This window comes from Girardinichthys multiradiatus, chromosome 7, assembly GCF_021462225.1.
Source record: "Girardinichthys multiradiatus isolate DD_20200921_A chromosome 7, DD_fGirMul_XY1, whole genome shotgun sequence".
NCBI classification, from domain to species: domain Eukaryota; kingdom Metazoa; phylum Chordata; class Actinopteri; order Cyprinodontiformes; family Goodeidae; genus Girardinichthys; species Girardinichthys multiradiatus.
In genome coordinates, this window is record NC_061800.1 from 44,974,193 (window position 1) to 44,995,121 (window position 20,929).

The following is a 20,929-nucleotide window of genomic DNA, read 5'->3' on the forward strand; positions in this document are numbered from 1 at the left end:
TTGCTTGTTTCAAATTGATTTTATGAAAAATGATTGTGACTTACAGCAGCTCAACTTTTTTCAGGTACATTTTGTCCATGTTGACACTTTCTGAAACAAAATTAAGCTAAGATTCCCCAGAGATATACATGAGATATACATGCAGATGTGCTCCAACGCACCTCTTGTCTATATGGAGAAGAGAAAGAATGATTTCTACTAGATTTATGTCATCTGAAAGAAACTGATTAATTTATAGATTTAATAACGTTTCCATGACCCAAATATTACGTTTGATTTAGCAAGATATTTAACGCTTTCATCAGAATATAGATTTACACATTATTACTTTTGTTGCTATATAATATGGTCATCTTCCCCCAAAATGATTAAACAAATCATAAAATAATAATAAAGACAGGATTTTAATGAAGATCAGATATTTTAACAAAGTTCAAGAACAACAACCTTAGACCACAAGTTATTCCTTTACAAACTTTTCCTGGAAGTTCTGTTAGATAAACAGAACCTTCTTCTGAAATCAGTTTCTTACATTAAACCATGACAAAATAAGCAACCCCCTTTTTTTTTTTTACAAGTAGGAAACACTTGAATCCTTCTTACAGATGATAATGAACTTGGGTAAAGCTTGATAACCGCTGAAGATAACGGAGATGTCAGGGCCTCCATCCACACTGTTATGGGTAACGTTGGGATCTTTCCCAACCGGAGGAGGCATGTTGAGTCCTCTTTTACCAGGAGCTGAGTTTCCTGTCAGCACTTCAGCCTCCACAAAGTAAAGATACTCTTCACTTTGTTCTCGCCACAGCTCCAGGGCCACCTTTATCTTGTGTGCAAAATAGATGCCCTCTCCATACTTTGGATCTGTAACCAGAGGAAATTACATCATTTTATCATGCAACCCTTAATAAAATCAAATTAGACACAAAAATGACCAATGCTGCTGTTTTAGTTTCATTAAATCTGAGTGGTGCTTTCGATATGCCTAATTTATAATTTGTTTCAAAGACAGGAAGCTGCTCCATTATTTACTCTAAATGTCTTATCTCACAACAATGAACCTCTTATTATTTTGTGTATTTCAGACCTAAGAATAAGATTTTGACACTACTAAACAGTTGCATTGATTTTAGAGAAAATTGAACAAATATATGACAGGAAAATGAGAGTAGCTGAAAACCCATCTAAGGTAGCCACCGAGGGGCAGCGTAACGGAAGCAAGAAGGCTTAGCCGTCCACCTTTGGCCTTCTTTTAAAAAGTAAACAATGATGAGAGCTACCGGCAGAATATTTGGAGACAGATAAAGAACGGTTAGGAAGTTGTTGCCACGCTGTTATCTGGACACACGAAGGGTTGTATGAGTCAGGAAACTGGGAAGATTAAAGTACCTGAACAGCTGATGCTGGGCCATTGCCATGTTGTCATTTGCAGTGATTTTGGCTATTATGTCATTTATGAATGGGAATAAAAAATATCACAACCCCTCCATACATCTCACTGTGCATTTGTAGAAGCATTTGATTTGTGCTATTCCAATGTTGTTTTCCTTATATGGTGTTACGTTCACTGACCTATAGGGGGCTCTCTTACTAGGAGAGGGTTTCTTGTTTTATTTTTTCTCTTCTGTGTTTGCAGGTTGCTGTTACACCTCATGCACAGCTGAAGTCAATCCTTTCTCATCAGTGGACAGCAAAAAGCTTCAGTCATCAGTGCTGGACCTTTCTCTTTGGGCATGTGATTTGAGACCTCAATTATGTGTACTGGCTGTCTAACAATAACTTTGTGGCTAATCTTGTTTTGGTGAATTGTTGAATGATGTTAAGATCTTGTGTTAAGAAGGGAAGTTTGGTAAGGGTTCTCCACCATTTTCTTTGAGCCAAGTTTTCTCCTGTTTTATGGCCAGCCAGGCATTTGAAGTATTATACTTTTGTTTTGGTTAGATGAGGCTTTGCTTTATATTTTATCAATTATTAGTTAGAATGGGTATATTTGTCAGAAGGGCTATTTTTGTCATCTTGACCTTGACGTTTATTGCTTCCCAAATATTGAGGTCCTGTGTGAACCCTGATTTGAGGAAAACAAATCCTTTTTTTTACGCTGAGCGGAGTTTTGTTCAGTAGTTTTAAGTTTGATAGTTGATTAATTTTATTAATTCTGCTACTCCTAGACTTTCATTTAGGGCTTGTAAAATAGGTTAAGGAGGAGAGTTTTCACGATCTTGCTCAAAACGCAATTGAAAAACAGTTTATCATTCCTATCTTATCGTTAACGAAATAACGAAAACGAGAAGTAAAAAAACAGTTTTTTTTAACTGAAATAAAAATAAAACGAGACTTTGCAACAAAACAAAAACTAACTGTGACTGTAACGAGTGTTCACAAAACTAACTAAAATTAACTGAATTTATAAAGACAATGTGCTTAGTTTTCGTTTGTGTGTCTCATGCATATATGAAATCTAGTCTCGGGATAATGTTTTTTTTCTTGCTGTGCCGCATTCCGCCAGCAGAACGTCAGTCAAGTAATCTGTGCGGTCTGACCACACCTAGCGTCATGTTAGCAAAACTTGGGATAAAGTGCCAGAGTCCAAATCGGGATTACTTGGAATACGACTGTGTTTTATATAAAACCAAGTGTCTTGTAGTGTAGGGTGACCAGACGTCCCCGATTTAGACGATCTGTCCCCGGCTAAATCTGTCCCCAGAAATGTCCCCGATTTTAGCGTTTTTGAATGAGAAATGTTGTGTGTAGACTTACTACGGTAGCTGGTGCTAGAAAGCACGAGTGAGCATATTGCGCGTAACAACTGCTGTTACAGTAGCTGGTCGCGCTGCTGTTAACGCTACAGACAGAGTAGAAGAAGAAGAGCTGAGGGCGCCGCCTTGGACTGGGCTGATACTGGCTGTGATGAAGGTTTGTTTCATGGTAGGAAACGTTACTAGTGTTGTCAACATTCAAAAAAATGGCTTGGATGTGTTTTGTTTTACTAAAAGCGAGGACACAAATGCTAATAAACCAAGTTTTTATGAACGAACCGAACAGCAAATAGGAAGACAAGAGCACAACTGCCTGATTTGGGAAATTGAGGAGCTACAGTGTCAACAAGGATTCGTCCAAAGTAAGACGTTTTAGAATTTATTAGTGACCTTCAGTTTATATTTCCTGAGTTAGTTATGAGTTGTTTTGCTAATTTATTATAGTGATTTGTGAACTCAGGCTGAGGGGTGTTTTCCACTCAGTTTGGACATATGAAAGTTACTGAAAGGAGTCAGCAACAGGGAAAATGAATGAGGCAAGAACTGCATGAACTGCGAATGATGAAAAGGGAGAGAGAGTCACCTGGTTAAATGTGCATTTCTTCTGTTGTATGAGCCTGTAGCTCCAAGTAATAATAGTTGTTTTTTTTCCTTTTGCTAAATATGGCAATTTTGGTATTTCATCAACAGAGGAAAATAGTTCAATAGTTAAAAACCTATTTGATTTGTTAAACTGTAATTTTTCAGTATGTTATACTCTCTAATGTTTTTGGAGAGGATTGTGATTATATTATGTCTCTTTTAGAATAGTGAACGTCTGATAGAAGAGGAGAGAGGAGGAAAATAGACTGATAGAAAGAAGAGTAAAAGAGCAGGGAAAAGAGCAGAAGAGTGTTGGAAAAAGGAGGAGAGTAAAGAAGACAGACATTACTACTATTTTTTGTTTTATTACTCTTAGGAAATGCTAAGTGTAGATAGATTTTCCTGCTATTATTTATTATTTTTAAAGTTTGATTATGAATAAATATTTTAAAATAAATGAAACTGTAACTGTAACCGTGTTTTCATTATATCTTGATAACATTTCATTCTTTTAATCTCTGAGCTGGAAATATAACCGGATTTGATTTCAGAAAAAAGACTAAAACTATAATTTAAACTAATAAAAACTAAACTTAAACTAAGCATTTTGAAAAAATAAAAACTAAACTAGCAAACAAATGCTAAAAACTAATTAAAACTAAAATAGAATTGAAAATGTGAGGTCAAAACTAAATAAAAATTAAAACTATTAAAACCTTGGTGCAAACGCATTAAATTCTATGGGCCTGATCTTCAAAAGGTTTGCGTGTATAAAACTGCACGCAAACCTATTTGCATCCGCAAAGCTGATCTACAAACGCAGTGGTAATTGGATTGCGTGTGCAAAATCAGCAGAATTGCGGGCACAAACCTTTTAGCATGTCTGCCTTCGTGAATATGCAGAACACATGATAATGACCCAAACATGCACATTTATGGGAGAAGGATATGCATATGTAATCCTTTACCACCTGCAATGCAATATTCCAAACCTAAAAGGGAGTGCGGGTGCAATTTTAGCGTGTGGATTTAGCTCGTTTGAAACGCAGGTACTAACTGGGACGCAAAAATGTCTGCTGTCTTTGGCCAGAAGGAGGCATAGATAAGATGACAGATGATAGGGAGAGAAAATCTTCTGTACATGTGCCAACAGATTTGCGTTGTCAGAAATAAAAATATTAAAAGATGGATGAGAATAGAGGATTCAATGTTGGATCATTTTAGCTCTGATTTGGAGACAACCAAAAACAGAAGCCCTGTCATATCTCCTATGATAAAACTCCTTGCAACACTTTTTTCTTGCATCTGGATCTTTCCACTGCACCATCGCTGTCAGTGAGATCATCTGCTCTGAACTGGAGGCTGACATTTTTTCGGGAATCCCATGGGTCACGGGATTAAAGATCATGTGATTGGGACGGTACAGGATAAAAAATTAACGGGAGCGGGAGCTAAGCAATAGGAGGGAAAATAAACTAGGATCAATTGTCTTTGGAAATGTAAAACTGAGACTTTGTTATAAACTTTAAGAAAAAAAACTTGGCTCGACGCGGCCATTGTGTAGTTTTTTTCCAAGAATCATATACTATAATGCGAGTCAAATGAACTACACGACCCACAAGCCAACAGTGCTTCTGTTCGACATTTCCACCTGCGTTTGCTCCCTCCATTCTGAATGCAGGTGGAGAACTGGACGTGGTAAAATTGGATTTGCAACGTAAAGTCAGAAGTAAGGACTTATCTATTAAACTTATAGAGCTGACAGGAAAGTCGCAAATATTACCGAACAAGTATTAAGTGGGAACGTAAAAAGTATTGCGTGGGGATGCAAAAGAAAAACAATTCTCCCATATTTTAATACATCATTAAATATTAAGTGTACCACTAATTACGTCATGTCGTCTTTAAAATTATACTTAATTATTCAGTGGCACATTTAATTGCATAATAGTCCATTTCATGATATAATGGTACATTTATTGTTTCTAATGATGTATTAAATAAATAAATGGTACCTTTAATTTAATGCCACATTTAATGTTACATTTCTTTCATGTTACATTTACTTCACTTATGGGACATTCACAACATTTATTTATTTAATGATGATTTTATTGTATTAATTTTGTCCAGTTTGACCCTCCATTCTTGATGCCTGTATAGGAGGTCATGTCAGAATTTGAATCAGGTGTTCTGGAGCAGACAAACATCTAAAACCTGCAGGGAAGGGGTCCCTGAGGACCAGGGCTGTGAACCATTGAGGTATAGTTTCTAAATTGTGAAGGTTTTGCCTTTTTATCCTTTTGTTCAACAAGTACAGTTCTCTTGCTAGGTGCATTTTTCTTTTGTTTCAGCAACTTGAAACATGAAAGTAATGTCATTGTTCAAAGGAAACAGTCACTCAATAAATGAGTAAAATACAACTATGTACATTTTATTTATTCAGCTAAGATAGGCATGGTCTGTTTCCTTGTTTGATATTTTATTATTTCTTCATTATTATTCTTTTTACTTTAACTGGCCTTTACTACAACTAAAAACAGGGACCTAACTGGTCCTTCAAACAAATTGCCAAAAGATTAAATGAAGAAAACAAATTGGGAGTGGCACAGGAGTGGGAGTCGTTCTAAATGGGAGCGGGACGGGAGTGGGAGTCAATTTACCAGGAGTGGGACGGGACAGGATTTCTTTTTTTAATGCTGGCCTGGGATTGGGATGGGACAAGACATTTTTCTGTCGGAGCGGGATGGGACAGGATTTCTTTTTTTAATGCTGGCCTGGGATTGGGATGGGACAAGACATTTTTCTGTCGGAGTGGGACGGGACAGGATTTCTTTTTTTAATGCTGGCCTGGGATTGGGATGGGACAAGACATTTTTCTGTCGGAGCGGGATGGGACAGGAGAGAAAATCCACTCCCGTGTCACCCTCTACTCTGAACGAGCCATAACCTGATCATGGCTAAATGCGAACATTAATGATCAAGTGCGCACAGCCTGTAATTGCACATCATGCAAAATATCCACTGTGCTTTGATGTTGATAATATAATTAATAGGAAATGTATAAAGACACTATAAGGCACTATAAATCCTTCATTTGCTAACTAAATGCTAAAATCACTTCTTGCAGGTGAAAAATCACCATTTAAAGGCGGTGTTTCCATGTGGTGGAAAAGACAATGTATGCTTTAACCGTGTCACTAAACAAGCATTATTGACAGTAAGATTGTGTCAATGCAATCAATCAGAGCTGGATCAGTTTGATTACGTTGTTTAAATGTGAACATATGCCAGGGGAGGGTTTTGTTTATACAGTAAAAAATTATTTTGTGTCACCAAAAAATAATTAAAACAATCAAAAACGTTGTATATCGTATTGGCAATATTGACAAAACAAACAAAACAAATTCAGTAACATCATTGGAAAATAATTTATTTTTATGTACATAAATGTTCGATTTAAATTCTTTGCAGGACAGTTATGACGTTATGTTTTTAAATTAGCAAAGCTATAACATACAGATTGCCAACTCCTACAACAAAATATTTTTATGTTGCTAATATTCAGGGGTGAAAGTGAGCTGGTACGGTCCGGTACTGCGTACCACTAAAGATCCTGTGCCGGTACACAGTACCGGGAAGAGGGAAAAACGGCTGTCTGCTATGAAGCCGTCATCCAGAACCAGTTACGGCTGCAAAAACTCATGAGCACACAAAGATCAGATCCGCTACCAATAGGCAGTCTAAAACCCAACTTAATCTGTTTATAAATAGAGTTATTTTCCCCTCATTCCAGATAGTTTCTGAACTGTTCTGCTATGCTGGAGCCTCAATGCTCTTGCTTTGCTTCTCTCCCCTCGGAGCTCGAGGCTTTTATGAACGGCCAGCCTTTAAAACGAGCACCGCTACGTTTAATGTCTGTCTGCTCGCTGCTAAATACCCCAGTTAAAAGCAAAGGGAGAGAAACTAGTTGTGTTTCATGTTATTTTGCTGAATTATAGCAACACTGTACAGCTCGAAAACACCGCTTATGACCAGAGATTTCACATATACTACACGAGAGCACATGCGCGCTTACCTCCAAAACAGAGCGGTTGCCAAGGAGATCGATGTGTTCGATTTAATGGACTGGGAGATTTTATACAGGTGGTGCACAGACATAAAAAAAATGCCGCTTGCATTAGGACAGGACGAACAATAAATCACTTACCATCTGCAGACTTTTAAATAAAAACCGCAAAAACAACCGAACGGTCAAATTTTTTATTTAAATAACATCAAAAACTGACCACAACCAGAGAACGCCTACAGTAAAGTAAAATGTTGATACGTTTTAATTAGTTTGAGTTTGGACTTTGCTGAGAGAGAGAGATCTCGAGGGGGCCACAGATGAGACTAACAATTAACACACTGCAAGGGCCGAATGGAACAGAAGGAAGAAATCAGCAACTGGATCAATCCCTGCATTTTTCTAGCAACACATGAGGATCTGTTCCTCTTGTTCCATCCAGTAGCACACGCAATTTCCTCATTTAAATTGGGCGGTCTGCATCTGTTTTGCACCTGTTATCCATCGCACTCACAATCTTTGAAGATAACACGCAACACGCGTACAATTTATAAAGAGTACACGCAAATTAGCACCCGCTATTTGGGATCTTTGAAGATCAGGCCCTAAGTGGTCAAAAAATATCTGGGGAACAAAACTGTAAAAGATGTTTACTATTCTGTCAACAGCCAATCACAAATAGCTTTGGAAAACATTTTAGGGACTACTAAAAAAACTTTTCAAAATCAACATCTCCACATCGTTAGCAGCCATTACCTTCAAGCATTCCACCAGCACATGTCATTCATCGTGAAACTGATCAAGAGTCATCTGAAGCCAACAACACTGTGAGACTTGTGGAGAGCTTGCTTAGACGGATGAATGTTTTCATTTAAATTCTGGGTTATTCCACCTATTATTAATTTTCTGAAATCTTTTCAAGATAGAAAAAAAAAACATTGCTGCTGCTTAAAAATCTATATGAGCTTACATTCATAGAGGGTTTTGAGGTTATTTTTGTTTATTATGAACATATTTCCTTTCCTTCAGATAGATGCTCAAAATTACAGGGAAATGTAAACACATATAAAACATTTGGGAAGTCAGTAACAAAAAGGCATTGTCACCTGAGGGTTATGTTTTACAGCCCATCACATTACTTGAACATATAAACAGTACAATTTTGCTAAATTTTCTTGAACTACAGAAAGACAGAAATATGTCCAAATGTGGAAAGAACATCTTCAAAATGTAGGTGCTAAGTCAGAGACAAAGTCTGTCTAGCACCACAACCAGAGGTTCCACAGATTAAAAGAATAAAGGCAACAGAATACTTAAAATTGCAGCTCAATGTATTTGCTAGTATTTAGTAACAGTGTTTCAGTACCAATGTTGTCCCTTAAACCAATGCAGCTAATTCAGGATACTACAGTTTGAATCCACATTAGGGCCTGAAAAGTGGATCATTTTACTCAAATCATAAATTATTTCCAACTATGAACTAGGGTTTTGAAATCTCTCAGATCACAGCTTTCAGACTTTCTGGTTTGTTTTTACATTTCCAAGAATTTTTGTCAGCATCAGAACAAGTCTGGTTTCCCTACCAAGAGTTTGTTGTATCTTTCCAGCATTTATGTGGAAATAATGGGATCTGCAGGTCTGGATGTGTTCAGATTAGATGTTAAAACTGATTTCTACTAAAGCTTTTAAACAGCTTTCATTAAAAGTCCCTTTTGTTTCCTCTGGGTTGCTGACAGGCTGTGACTGTGTTTAAAAACATTAGGAAATTGGCTACGGTTGAGCTCAGAAGTTAACATATCATAGCTTAATTTTATCATATATATTTTTTGGAAATTTCAGTGAATATTATTTACAACACAGAAACGTTCCTTTCCCGCATGGTAAGTAGTTGGTTGAAGCTATTTCATTTCAAACAATTGTTTCCAAATGACTCTGATTAAAGATTGACATAACCTAGAGGTTTAAGACATAGTTTTAATTACATACTAACAGTAACCATATTCACAGGGGATTTTTTAGTTGCTTGTAATTAGTGTCTGTGCTCCTGACAGAGCCAAGCATGTTTCATCTACTGACACTTCTGAAATCTGAGCCATGGAGAAGGCAATAGAAAAATCAAAGCATCTGGCAGAGAAGGTAGTTGAACTTCATAAAACAGGAAAATGTCAGAAATAAATATGCTAGGAAATGAAAATGTTATGATTTGGGGTTGTTTGGTTTTTGGGTTTTTCTTATATTTCTCTCAGTTTTTGAATCATGCTTCTGTTTATTATTTTTCTGGTCATGTTTTAGTCTTGTTCATGTTTTGTCAAGTTTGGTTTTTGGTTCTGGTCATGCTTTAGTTTTTGTTTGTATTCAAGAGTCTCTGTTCTTGCTCCAGCCATGTTCTATTCTGTCTGTTAATTATCTTTATCCGGTTCACCTGCTCCAAACTAATCTGTCTCCTAGCTCTACCTGTTTACTCTCCATATATTCACTCCTGTTCAGTTGTTCATCGCGGAAACATTATTCAAATATTGCTCTTGTCCTGTAGTCATGCCACGCCTGTCTCGACCAGCCTGGCCAAGTCTGTTTTTTGCCTGTTCTGCCTGCCCATTCGTTGTTTGGTTCCTGCCTCTTTTTAGAGTGAGTTTTTGGTTTTTATTAAATTGTTTTTTTCACTTACCATCACGCTGCCTGCTCGTCTGCATTCTGGGGTTCTATCTCGCAAACAATAACAGAAAATGCCAGCTCACAGTGCTCAAACTCTTAATTAGGAAGTGGAAAATTAGGGATTCTGTTTAAACCAAGCCACGGTCCGGGGGGGGGGGGGGACAACACCCATGCTACTAAAACAGTTGATTTAAAATGCGCCAAACAGCACAGAAACAAGCCCCAAAACTTCCTCAGCGAAGCTACGTAGAGCTGTGGGACCACAATTTACTTTATGGCCACAACCATTAACATATAGAGAGGAATAAACAATTCCTATTCTAAAAAGTACAATCTTATTCTGATTCTTATGGATGTGTAACCTTCAAGGGACAAGGAAACTGGACAGATTTAACAGCAATATACAGGGGTTGGATAATGAAACTGAAACACCTGTCATTTTAGTGTGGGAGGTTTCATGGCTAAATTGGACCAGCCTGGTAGCCAGTCTTCATTGATTGCACATTGCACCAGTAAGAGCAGAGTGCGAAGGTTCAATTAGCAGGGTAAGAGCACAGTTTTGCTCAAAATATTGAAATGCACACAACATTATGGGTGACATACCAGAGTTCAAAAGAGGACAAATTGTTGGTGCACGTCTTGCTGGCGCATCTGTGACCAAGACAGCAAGTCTTTGTGATGTATCAAGAGCCACGGTATCCAGGGTAATGTCAGCATACCACCAAGAAGGACGAACCACATCCAACAGGATTAACTGTGGACGGAAGAGGAAGCTGTCTGAAAGAGATGTTCGGGTGCTAACCCGGATTGTATCCAAAAAACATAAAACCACGGCTGCCCAAATCACGGCAGAATTAAATGTGCACCTCAACTCTCCTGTTTCCACCAGAATTGTCTGTCAGGAGCTCCACAGGGTCAATATACACGGCCAGGCTGCTATAGCCAAACCTTTGGTCACTCATGCCAATGCCAAACGTCGGTTTCAATGGTGCAAGGAGAGCAAATCTTGGGCTGTGGACAATGTGAAACATGTATTGTTCTCTGATGAGTCCACCTTTACTGTTTCCCCCACATCCGGGAGAGTTACGGTGTGGAGAAGCCCCAAAGAAGCGTACCACCAAGACTGTTGCATGCCCAGAGTGAAGCATGGGGGTGGATCAGTGATGGTTTGGGCTGCCATATCATGGCATTCCCTTGGCCCAATACTTGTGCTAGATGGACGCGTCACTGCCAAGGACTACCGAACCATTCTTGAGGACCATGTGCATCCAATGGTTCAAACATTGTATCCTCAAGGCAGTGCCGTGTATCAGGATGACAATGCACCAATACACACAGCAAGACTGGTGAAAGATTGGTTTGATGAACATGAAAGTGAAGTTGAACATCTCCCATGGCCTGCACAGTCACCAGATCTAAATATTATTGAGCCACTTTGGGGTGTTTTGGAGGAGCGAGTCAGGAAACGTTTTCCTCCACCAGTATCACGTAGTGACCTGGCCACTATCCTGCAAGAAGAATGGCTTAAAATCCCTCTGACCACTGTGCAGGACTTGTATATGTCATTCCCAAGACGAATTGACGCTGTATTGGCTGCAAAAGGAGGCTCTACACCATACTAATAAATTATTGTGGTCTAAAACCAGGTGTTTCATTGTCCAACCCCTGTAGTAACATTTAGACATGACATTCTTGGACATTGCAATATAAGAGTGGTCCAAAACTAAAAGGCCAACTGTCAATGTCTACAGCAGGAAAAAGTGAAGACTCTGGAGTGGCTGTCTCATTCTCCTGGCCTTTAACTGAGCCACTTTGAGGAGATATAAAAAAGTATGCAGTTCATGCATGACTGCCCAGGAATTTACAGTAAATGGAGGCTTTTAACTAAAACAAGTGGGGAGGTTTACTATCTGAGATAATAAAGTGCCTCATTCACAGCTACTCCAGAAGGCTTCAAGCTGTCATTGATGTTAAAGGTGGCAACACGCAGTGTTAAGAACTAAGTTGATTTAGATCACGGTCTCGTGAGTTCTTTCTGTTGCCATTCTGATTTAAGAAGAGCAAACCAATGTTTGATGATAATTGGTTTTAATCAACCAATAACATGTATGAAAGAAATGTTTTGGTATCATCATTCATATTCATTGAAAAATGCCCCCCAAACATCAGAAATTCAGCCAGGGTATGTAAACTTCTGAGCACAAATGTAAGCGCATCATCGGTGAGGAACTATACCTTCAGGCGGTGCGCACTCTGCTTGGAATCCAATTCGACTGATCATCTCACAGAACTGTGCAGGGATGCGTTGAAACATTGTTTTAGGTTTGGAGCACTGAAGCTGTTTTTTCTTCAGGTCAAACATCTTCTTCAGAGCATAGTTCTCCATTTTGTCCACCTAAAGATAAAATACAGGTTTTTTGTTTTTTATAACTAAAAAAAAAAAACTCCAAAAATCACAAGATTGATGTGTGATTTTCCAATGGAAATTGGGTTTAGCATAATATTCATGAATCATCATGAAGATGAGCTTCAAACTGGAAGGTCAGCTACACGACTATGGAGCAGGTTGACTGAAAAATCTCTCCAGATGCTTCAACATACTGTACCTTTGTTACTCTGAGCCCGTGAACGATGAAGGCATCAGATTGATGTGAGAATTCCTTACTTGACTTGTCAACTGTATCTCTTTTAGGGGGTAGCTCTGTCTGAGACAGCATCTGCAGTTCACCTTCTTCCTCTGAGATGAACTCCTTTTGGATTTTGCAGAGCATGGCTTCTACTTTCAAAGCAGCAACAACACAGTCTTTCTTCATTTCCCCGCTTATTGCTATACATGCATGACCCTGCGTCATGAACTCCTCAATGAGCAACCCATTTTCGGCTAAACGGGACAGCTGCATATGATCTCTCTCGCTGAAGTGTGAGATGAAGTTGTTCTCGATGGTTTGAAGTTGTACAGAGAGAAGGTCATTGAGCCACTTCTCAGCCTCGCGTGTTGTTTCATCAGAAGGACCAAGCAGGCTGATTGTTGGGGTTGGAGCTCTGCTGGTGTAGGAGTCATCTTTAGGCCCAGATGCTGGTGAATTAAAACATTACACAACTCTTTGCTTCAATAACGATGTGTAAAGCATTAACTTTGCTGCACTTGTGATAATGGTATTGCATAATTTTTTCCTTACCTAATTTGTTTCTTCTATTTGAGTAATATTTTTAAGATTTGTAAAAGTACACATATGTAAAAATATTTTGATTTTTTAAAGCAGACACAGAACTCAGTGGAGATGCTGTATTTACCTTCTGGCCTGGAAAAGCCTTGGGATCCCCCAGAATGAGCTGGGGAGTCTTGTTGAGGAGAGTTTTGTCCGAATTTTCCTCCTGTACCTGTTAGCTCTGGGGACAAATCTCAGGTTTAACAGAAGACAATGGATGGGTGTTTTAGCTCATTAATTAATGGGACTAGTTCATTTTTCCCAGTACACATTTTCTGTATCTAACTGACTTCTGAAATACAACACATAGAGGCAGGAACACTTTAAAATACTCAGTGATTAAACAAGAAATTTTGAACTTGACATGGTCTCTGATGAACAGAAATCTTTTAACATTACCGAGTGGAAAGCTGATAGATGCTAAATGTCTCTGGAGATCTCCCATTTCTCTCTCAAAGGCCTGCGAAGGGAAGATATTAGATATGTTTGCTACTACAAATGATGCAAATAAGCAGACATAGAACACATTTTCAAAATTAAATGTTGAAATATTGACATTACATTTTTAACACCTGACATTTACACAGCATGTTTAAAATTGCACTTGTAGAAAATGTTCAACATCTCAGAATCTCCATCCTTTGTTCTATCTTTGATATGCGTAAATGTTACCATCCCTATTTAAAGCATGAGATGTTTTTACATAATAATTGTATATCAGAAACTCTAAAAGACACTCTAGGAAAGTACCTGAAATGTTTCATGGTCAGAAGGAAAAATGACGACGTAAATCTCCATTTTGATTTGACAACTTTGGGCAAAGTTGAAGAACGCTCGCAACATGATTGAGGCAGATTCTGCTTTACTAAACCCAAGGGCTCCAGTGCCGATAGCAGGAAAAGTGATTGAGATGTAAGGCTGTGTAGCTGCAGTAAATAAGCACTCCAAAACAGAATTGTAAAAGATCTATAATACATAAAAAGGTAAACAGAGATGTAGAGAAATCTTAACAATTAATAGTATTAGATTTTATTACTGCCCTTCTGAAACAGACATGTACCTGATTTGCTGCTGGATCAAGTCCTTTTTCAATGCAAAAAGTGTGAAACACCTCTTTGCAGTGCAGCCTGTGGGATTGTGTGCGGATGATATGGCCCATCACGTTAGCTTTCCTTATTTCCTTTTGTATTTCATTACCAGCTTTGTACAATATAGCTTTGGAAATTTTACCAACACTTAGGTCTCTGTCCCTTGATGTAGTGTTAACAATGACATCCGTCTGAAAGAGCAAACAATACAAAATCAGGTAGACCACATCTAATGATATAAAGTCAAGTAAGCCGGTTTTAAATACAGGTCTTCACAAGGACTCTAGTTTTTTCCTCCAATCCGTTTGTCTTTGTACACAAACAGCACACAAGCATACGCAGATTATATTGCTCTGGTTGCACATCAAACTGGCAGTAATGCTCTGCAGGATTATTAGCAGGTTATTAACAATCTGGTACAAGCTCCTTGGAGCTCAACATCTCAAAGACTAAAGAGGTGTGCTGCAGAGGCAAAGATAAAACAGTATCATCAACAGCCACTCGACATCCAGGGTCAGATGGTGGAACAGGTTCAGACCTTAAGAAACTGGGCAAAAGCAATAGAGACATGAACCTCTTTCTCACACCACACAAAAACTGTACAAGAAAACATGACAACCTGTCTACCTTCTGACAAATCTGAAGACTTTCGGTGTCAGTAAGAACATTTTAACTTTTGTCATTCATGTTGATTCAGTCCAAACATCTCTTCCGGGTACAACCTGATCTGCATTAAACTCAATGCAAGGCTAACTAGCATAAAACTGATTATACTAAAGTATTTAGCTCATCTCAACCTCCTCTATTAGAACTATACAGGTCCTCAATGATCAGGAAAGGAGTCCCTTCCCATTTCTCCTCCATTCTTTCATCGAGCAGACTATCAAAAAGGACCATTGGTCAGAAATTTTGCAGTAATTCACACTGAAATGCATACTAAATTATTTTTTAGGAAATATTTTTATTTAATTCTTACTTTTTGTTCTTCAATTTTACCCTTCTTCAGTGTCAGAAGGACATTTCCCATCTGGACTGAAGGTGGTGGAATGTGGGCAGCGCTTCTTGTATTTCTCCATGCAGCCTGGCTGTAGGTTTGGGGCTGCTGAGGACTGAATATCTCACGGCATGCTCTCTCCATTTCCTGCACTGTGGGCTCATCATTGTTCACAAGGAAGATTTCTTTGGGATGATGGTTCTGAAAGGGCAAGTTATCATAGTAGTATTTTACAGTTGACACTATGGTGCGAGCACAATCTGGCAGTGGGTAGTGGAACAACCCAGAGCTTATGGCAGGAATGGCAACATCCGCCAGATGGTGTTCTTCAACTCTGTTGAGAATACTCCAGATGGTTTTCTCCAACATAGGGGTAGCTTTTTGTACGTCATATCTGGAGGGACTCATTGACAGGTCTGGACCCACAGCATGAATAATCTTCTTGTATAGTAGTGACCCTGCATCAAGAACAACTGTCTTCCCTGTTTGTAATTTACCACGCTTTTTAACGAAATCATCACTTTCCATTTGGATTAAGGGACCACCAGCAGTGGACAGAGCCAGAGCAAGGCCTCCATAGTGCTTTAAGTCCTCATTAGCAGCATTCACAACAGCATCAGCATGGAAATGGGTGAGATCAGCTTTCCACACAGACACCTTTACACCTGAACGCATCACGAATTCAAATCTCTTCTCGGGAGAAATGGTTGGTGGCCGTCTCCGATATGAAGTACTGCTCTCATCCTCTAACTCCAAACCTTTGATGGTGGTCACACATCCGAATTTAGTGTCAATGATGTCACACAGAATGGCTCCATATCTTTTTACAATGGTAACTGACCCGTCCTTAAGAGGAATATCCAGTTTACTGGCCATGGTTTCTTAATTAACCTGTGGAAAAATCATACAGCACACCATTAACACCATTAACATCACAAGGACCAAGTTTGATTACATTCCTAAAACTGGGACAGACGTCCGTCACTCATAATACTCCTCGTTTGGACTGAGTTATCTCTATTTGACATAGGCAATATGAACTTAATGCTTATCACAATATTTTGTAGTATTTATTATGCTAACAATAAAACAATAAACATTATTGTAAAAAATCTAAGTGTTTTTTGCTTTGAATCTGTGGCAGTCAGAGTCCTACACACTGTAATAACTTACCCAACTCTTACCCTTACTCCTTTGTACACCAGCCACATAAAGTGGTGCACTTTTACCTCTAAACATTACGCAATACTTGCATTCAACACAGCTTTAAAATATGTTTATGTAAATAGTTCAAACATCAAAAGTAACAATCCCAACAACCCCATCAGCTAGAGTTTATCCTTATCACGACGATGTTTTTTACAGATAACCATAATGGGACAATGAGGCGATGGTTGCCAATCCTAAATGTCTGAAGTAAAACAATCAGCAGCTGGATCATGCGTAATGACGCAGCGCAACCTCTAGATCGGGTCAGGGTTCCTCCCGCAACCCAACCAGGAGCCGGAGGATCAGCGGAGCTGCGCATTTTCCAATAGTGAACAGATCAACTGCTGCTCTGTCGAATCTGCTCCAGATCTGAGAGATCAGGTCGGGATGGAGGCTCCTGGACACGACGTCCGCTCCTCTGTTCAGGACGCCAAGAATGCACTGTGTTTGTGCGGGCCCAGCATAGTAGGGCAAATATAGAAAATAAAATATACAAAATAAAGGATGGATAATATGTACACTTGGGATGCCCATTTAACACAGTTATCAACTGATGATACATTCAGCTTGCCTCTGAGTTCACAGAGTCACAGATCAACTACGTCTCCCACCCCTCTGATCATGCTGTGTTTGTTCACTCTGCTTCTCTGTGTTATAGTATCTGTCTCTTGCAGCTCTGATGGAGATGGAGCCAAACCTGAGGACGCACAACGGTGCAGGAGCGATCATACCTGCCATCTGTGCGCAGCGCTGTTGCGAATTGCGGCTGTAAAAACACGCAAAACACTGACGTCTTAACTGGACAGCGGGTGTTATTTTGCGCTTATGATCTTGTTGCGCATGTTAGTAAAAGTTGCTGCGGTGTTTTTGCCCATGCTGTCCGGTTTTAAGAGGCAAAAACATTTTAGTAAATCTGGCCCAGAGACAGCGAGAGAGAGTGACGTCAGTCACAGCCTCTCAACACAGTCGGGTCCGGCAAGAATGTCTGATGTGGGTCGGGGTAGGACAGTGGGGGAGCCAATGGGTCCCTGGCCCCCCACTCCGGCGCCAGTACGTACTAAAACCAAAGTGTTGTTTTAATTTTGCTCCAGTAGAGGGAGACAGATATGACTAAAATACAAAATCTTGCACTCAACACTTTATCTAAAACTGGCTGAATAACATAACTATATTCTATAGTAACCATGCTGCTTTTCATTTTAGTTAATTATTATTCTTTGAATATTAGGCCCCAATTCTTGACATTTCAGTAAGGCATGTTTATGATATCCTTTGGGAGCAAACTAATTAGAATATTTCAATCTCAGGTTGCAGTAACAAACATGACAGACTCCTCTCGCCATTTTTTGTAATCATCATCTCTGGTGTTCAAAGCGAGCCTTCAGCGACAACGTCAAGTCACATCCAAACGCGAATTACAAATGACTACACTTTTTTCACTTCAGCTTTAGCTGAATTTCAAATAAAATCTTATTGCATAAACGATAAAAGGGTTCTTTCGGTTAAAATAGACTAAATATATAGGCGAGGCGCTCACCTTCCCTGGCGTGGAAAGTCCCGAGTGAGAAACCGAAAGTAAACTGGTACAAGGTGTGGACCAGTCCAAACTGGCTGAACTGCTAGTTCGAGTTTATATGTCTTCAATCTAACCGATAAAAAACATGTCCCTCTTCCTGCTGCGCTTCATTCTGCCTCAATCCCGCAAAGCCATGCGGTTGCGTCAGTAAGACGTCGGCCTCTCTTCGTTTCATCAGAAACAAAAGTGAAACTGGTCCGAAAGATCAGACAAACAGAGGAAGGGAGGCCGGCACCATGGCGGCGGATTATTCCTACCCTGTTCTGGTTGAGTTGGAGGAAACCAACACGCCGAGACTGAAAAATAAGTTAGTGAAGTATTTTCAGAGTAAGAAGTCTCACGGAGGAGACTGTGAGGTGATCTACGAGTGCGGCAGCCCAACTGTGCTGCTGCGCTTCCGCAGAGAGGAGGGTGAGTCCCAGAAAGTCAGGGTCTTAATCAGTTCTCAGTAAAACCTGCTGGATTCATCCTGTTTGTTTTTTTATCTCAGACCAGAAAAATGTCCTGGTCAAAGAGGCGCACCAGATCAGTTTGGATCAGGGAGTGTTAAAAATGACAGTTCGCCTTCCTTCAGAGGGGAAACAGAAGCCGGTGAGCGCAAAAAAGTTGAAGTTAGTTAATAATCTGCGTCACAGACCGGTTTAAATCCGATCGGAGGAGTATTTAAATGCTAATAATTATTGGAGTGCTGATCTAACCTGAGTTACTTCCAGTAATAGAAGACAGCCTTGCAGCTGATGTTTGTCTCGCATTTCTATTTCTTGTATGTTTAAAAATCTGTAAACTATTTTAATGTTTTCTATGATTTATGACTTTATCTGATGCAACCATGTATAATAACCCTGACCTAACCTGCTGTGGAGCTTTGAACACTTTCCTGGCTTCCTATTTAAACTCTGAGCCCCTAGTAAAGATATCTGGGCCTGCAGGGCTTTTATTGCTTCCTCGTAGTCATATGACTGATCAGAAATCCAAGAGGGTGCAACCTGATGATTTTTCTGCTTTTGTCTTTTCACTTTGTGTATGAGGATATTTCACAGAATAAACGTCTCTGTTTATTAACTGGCAAAATATTACTTTGACTGAAGTCTTTTTCTAACCAGTTGACATTTTAGACACTGAATGTAAACGTGTCAGTGTTGTCTGGATCAAAAATGTCTAAAATAGTTGTGAAATTTATTTTAAACAGGAGGATCCATCTGATAAAGGCAACAAAAAGTGTAAGTACCCATGTAAATATCTGCTCTTTGATATAAAATTCATTTATTATAAATAATGATGCAATTTACTTTATGATTTCCAAATCTTCTTACTTTCTGTATTCTAAAATGTTTCTAGTGACCTAATTATAAGTCTACAAATAAATAACAATATTATATAGTATTGACCTTATCAGTTATTATGTTCTGACAAAAGTGTACCTGCATGCATGTACCTAAAGAAACAACATATCTAAATCTCAGTCACCATGAAGAAGAATAAGAGAATGCAAACGTTGATTATTAGTTATTAAAATAAAACTTACCTCCTGGATTGATAGTAAATGTCCACTGATGCTCTCAGGTACTTGCAGTTGCTCATACTAGGTGATATTTTTAGTTTGTCAGAAACAGACAGATTTTAATTTAAAGGTTTGGAGTTTTAAATTAGGTTTAAGTTAGGTTTAGCATTACACGTACGTTTGTGACGTCTGATGCCAGCTATTTCCCACAACTTCATGGTAAAACTGGACTTTCTTCTTCTCTTTCACTCTAGATGATTTATGCTACATGCACACCATGACCCTTTTAGTGATTGTTGACAAAATGGTGTTTTCAGGCTTTGAATAGCCAATCGAGTTACATGCTGTAATTTTATGGTTTTGTTGACCTCTTTGTCTTATTTTCATAATGATCATCTATCTTTTATTAAACAAAACATCACCAAGAACCATTTTAGTAGCTAAAATTCTCACTATATTTGACCCAGCTTCTGGTCATAATCAGATGGGGCAGTTAATAGATACTTTCCCCTAAGCTCATCATATTAAAGTTAAAGATTATGGACCTGCTTTGCTTCTGATTGACTCGTATTATTTTTTAGTGGAAAAAAAGATCTCATTCATTCAGCTTTTATATCTCATAAACAGCGGACAATGCAGGGACCGACAAACAGCCGGCAGCTGAAAAGGACAGCCCTGTGGATGAAGGTCAGACAGGAGAAAAAGGCAAAGATGTTGATTCAGCAGATGAGGAGCTGTGTTCCACCTCGGCTGTTTTGGAGAACATTCCAGAGTCTCTAACACTTGAATTCTTGGAAATGCTTGTGGAAAACATTTTGAGAGATCTAAGCTCTCCGACTGCCTCCCAGGACTACACGTTGGAACTCATTCCTGACGCCTCATCTGCTGTTGTGACTTTCCAGAGTGGAATAGGTACCCTTTTCATTTATGAGTAAAGCTACATTTATAGCAGCTTGAAATGTCATGTTTTTACTTTTATTGATTCACAGATAACACTGAGTTTATAGAAAGTTGTCCTCAAAACCGGATGTTCACAAGGAAGAGCTTATCAATCCGTCCCCTTGAGACCACAGTAAAGGTTGTGGTTGAAGGGATTTCAGACTGCAGTGTGGATATGCTATGCCTCTACTTTGAGAGTAAAGGTGGAGATGTGGAAGATGTTCAACTTAATGAAGCTGAACAGTCTGCTGTCATCACATTTAAGAACCATCAAGGTAGTTCAGCTGACCTACGTCATTGCAGTTTACTCTGCTCTGTGATTCAACTGACTGCTACCAATGTTGAATGGTGAGG

General features: G+C 39.0%; 2 protein-coding genes across 6 annotated transcripts in view; one reads left to right on the forward strand and one right to left on the reverse strand.

Annotated features, from left to right (window-relative positions):
* Nucleotides 1–18,510, reverse strand: parp9 (poly(ADP-ribose) polymerase family member 9). 3 transcript variants are annotated; one of them, XM_047369904.1, is made up of 9 exons: nt 18,393–18,510; nt 15,333–16,241; nt 14,329–14,547; nt 14,019–14,234; nt 13,668–13,728; nt 13,354–13,449; nt 12,666–13,135; nt 12,295–12,454; nt 1–864 (listed from the first exon to the last, which is right to left on the reverse strand). In XM_047369904.1, exons 2-9 carry the CDS (start codon nt 16,224–16,226, stop codon nt 572–574), a joined length of 2,409 nt encoding a protein of 802 aa, XP_047225860.1. In that variant the 5' UTR covers nt 16,227–16,241; nt 18,393–18,510; the 3' UTR covers nt 1–571. The 3 variants fall into 3 exon arrangements, with proteins under 3 accessions (XP_047225860.1, XP_047225859.1, XP_047225861.1); XM_047369903.1 differs by lacking the exon at nt 18,393–18,510 and adding an exon at nt 18,097–18,233; XM_047369905.1 differs by lacking the exons at nt 14,019–14,234; nt 14,329–14,547; nt 18,393–18,510 and adding an exon at nt 18,097–18,233.
* Nucleotides 18,368–20,929, forward strand: part of parp14rs1 (poly(ADP-ribose) polymerase family member 14-related sequence 1) — a 14,186-nt gene continuing 11,624 nt past the window's right edge. For 2 of the 3 annotated variants that reach the window (XM_047369899.1, XM_047369900.1), the window contains exons 1-5: nt 18,368–18,546; nt 18,626–18,726; nt 19,325–19,355; nt 20,264–20,548; nt 20,626–20,850. In XM_047369899.1, coding sequence (XP_047225855.1) covers nt 18,372–18,546; nt 18,626–18,726; nt 19,325–19,355; nt 20,264–20,548; nt 20,626–20,850 — 817 coding nt within the window. In that variant the 5' untranslated portion in view covers nt 18,368–18,371. The remainder of the gene's footprint in view (nt 18,547–18,625; nt 18,727–19,324; nt 19,356–20,263; nt 20,549–20,625; nt 20,851–20,929) is intronic. The other variant, XM_047369902.1, reaches the window with a different exon arrangement.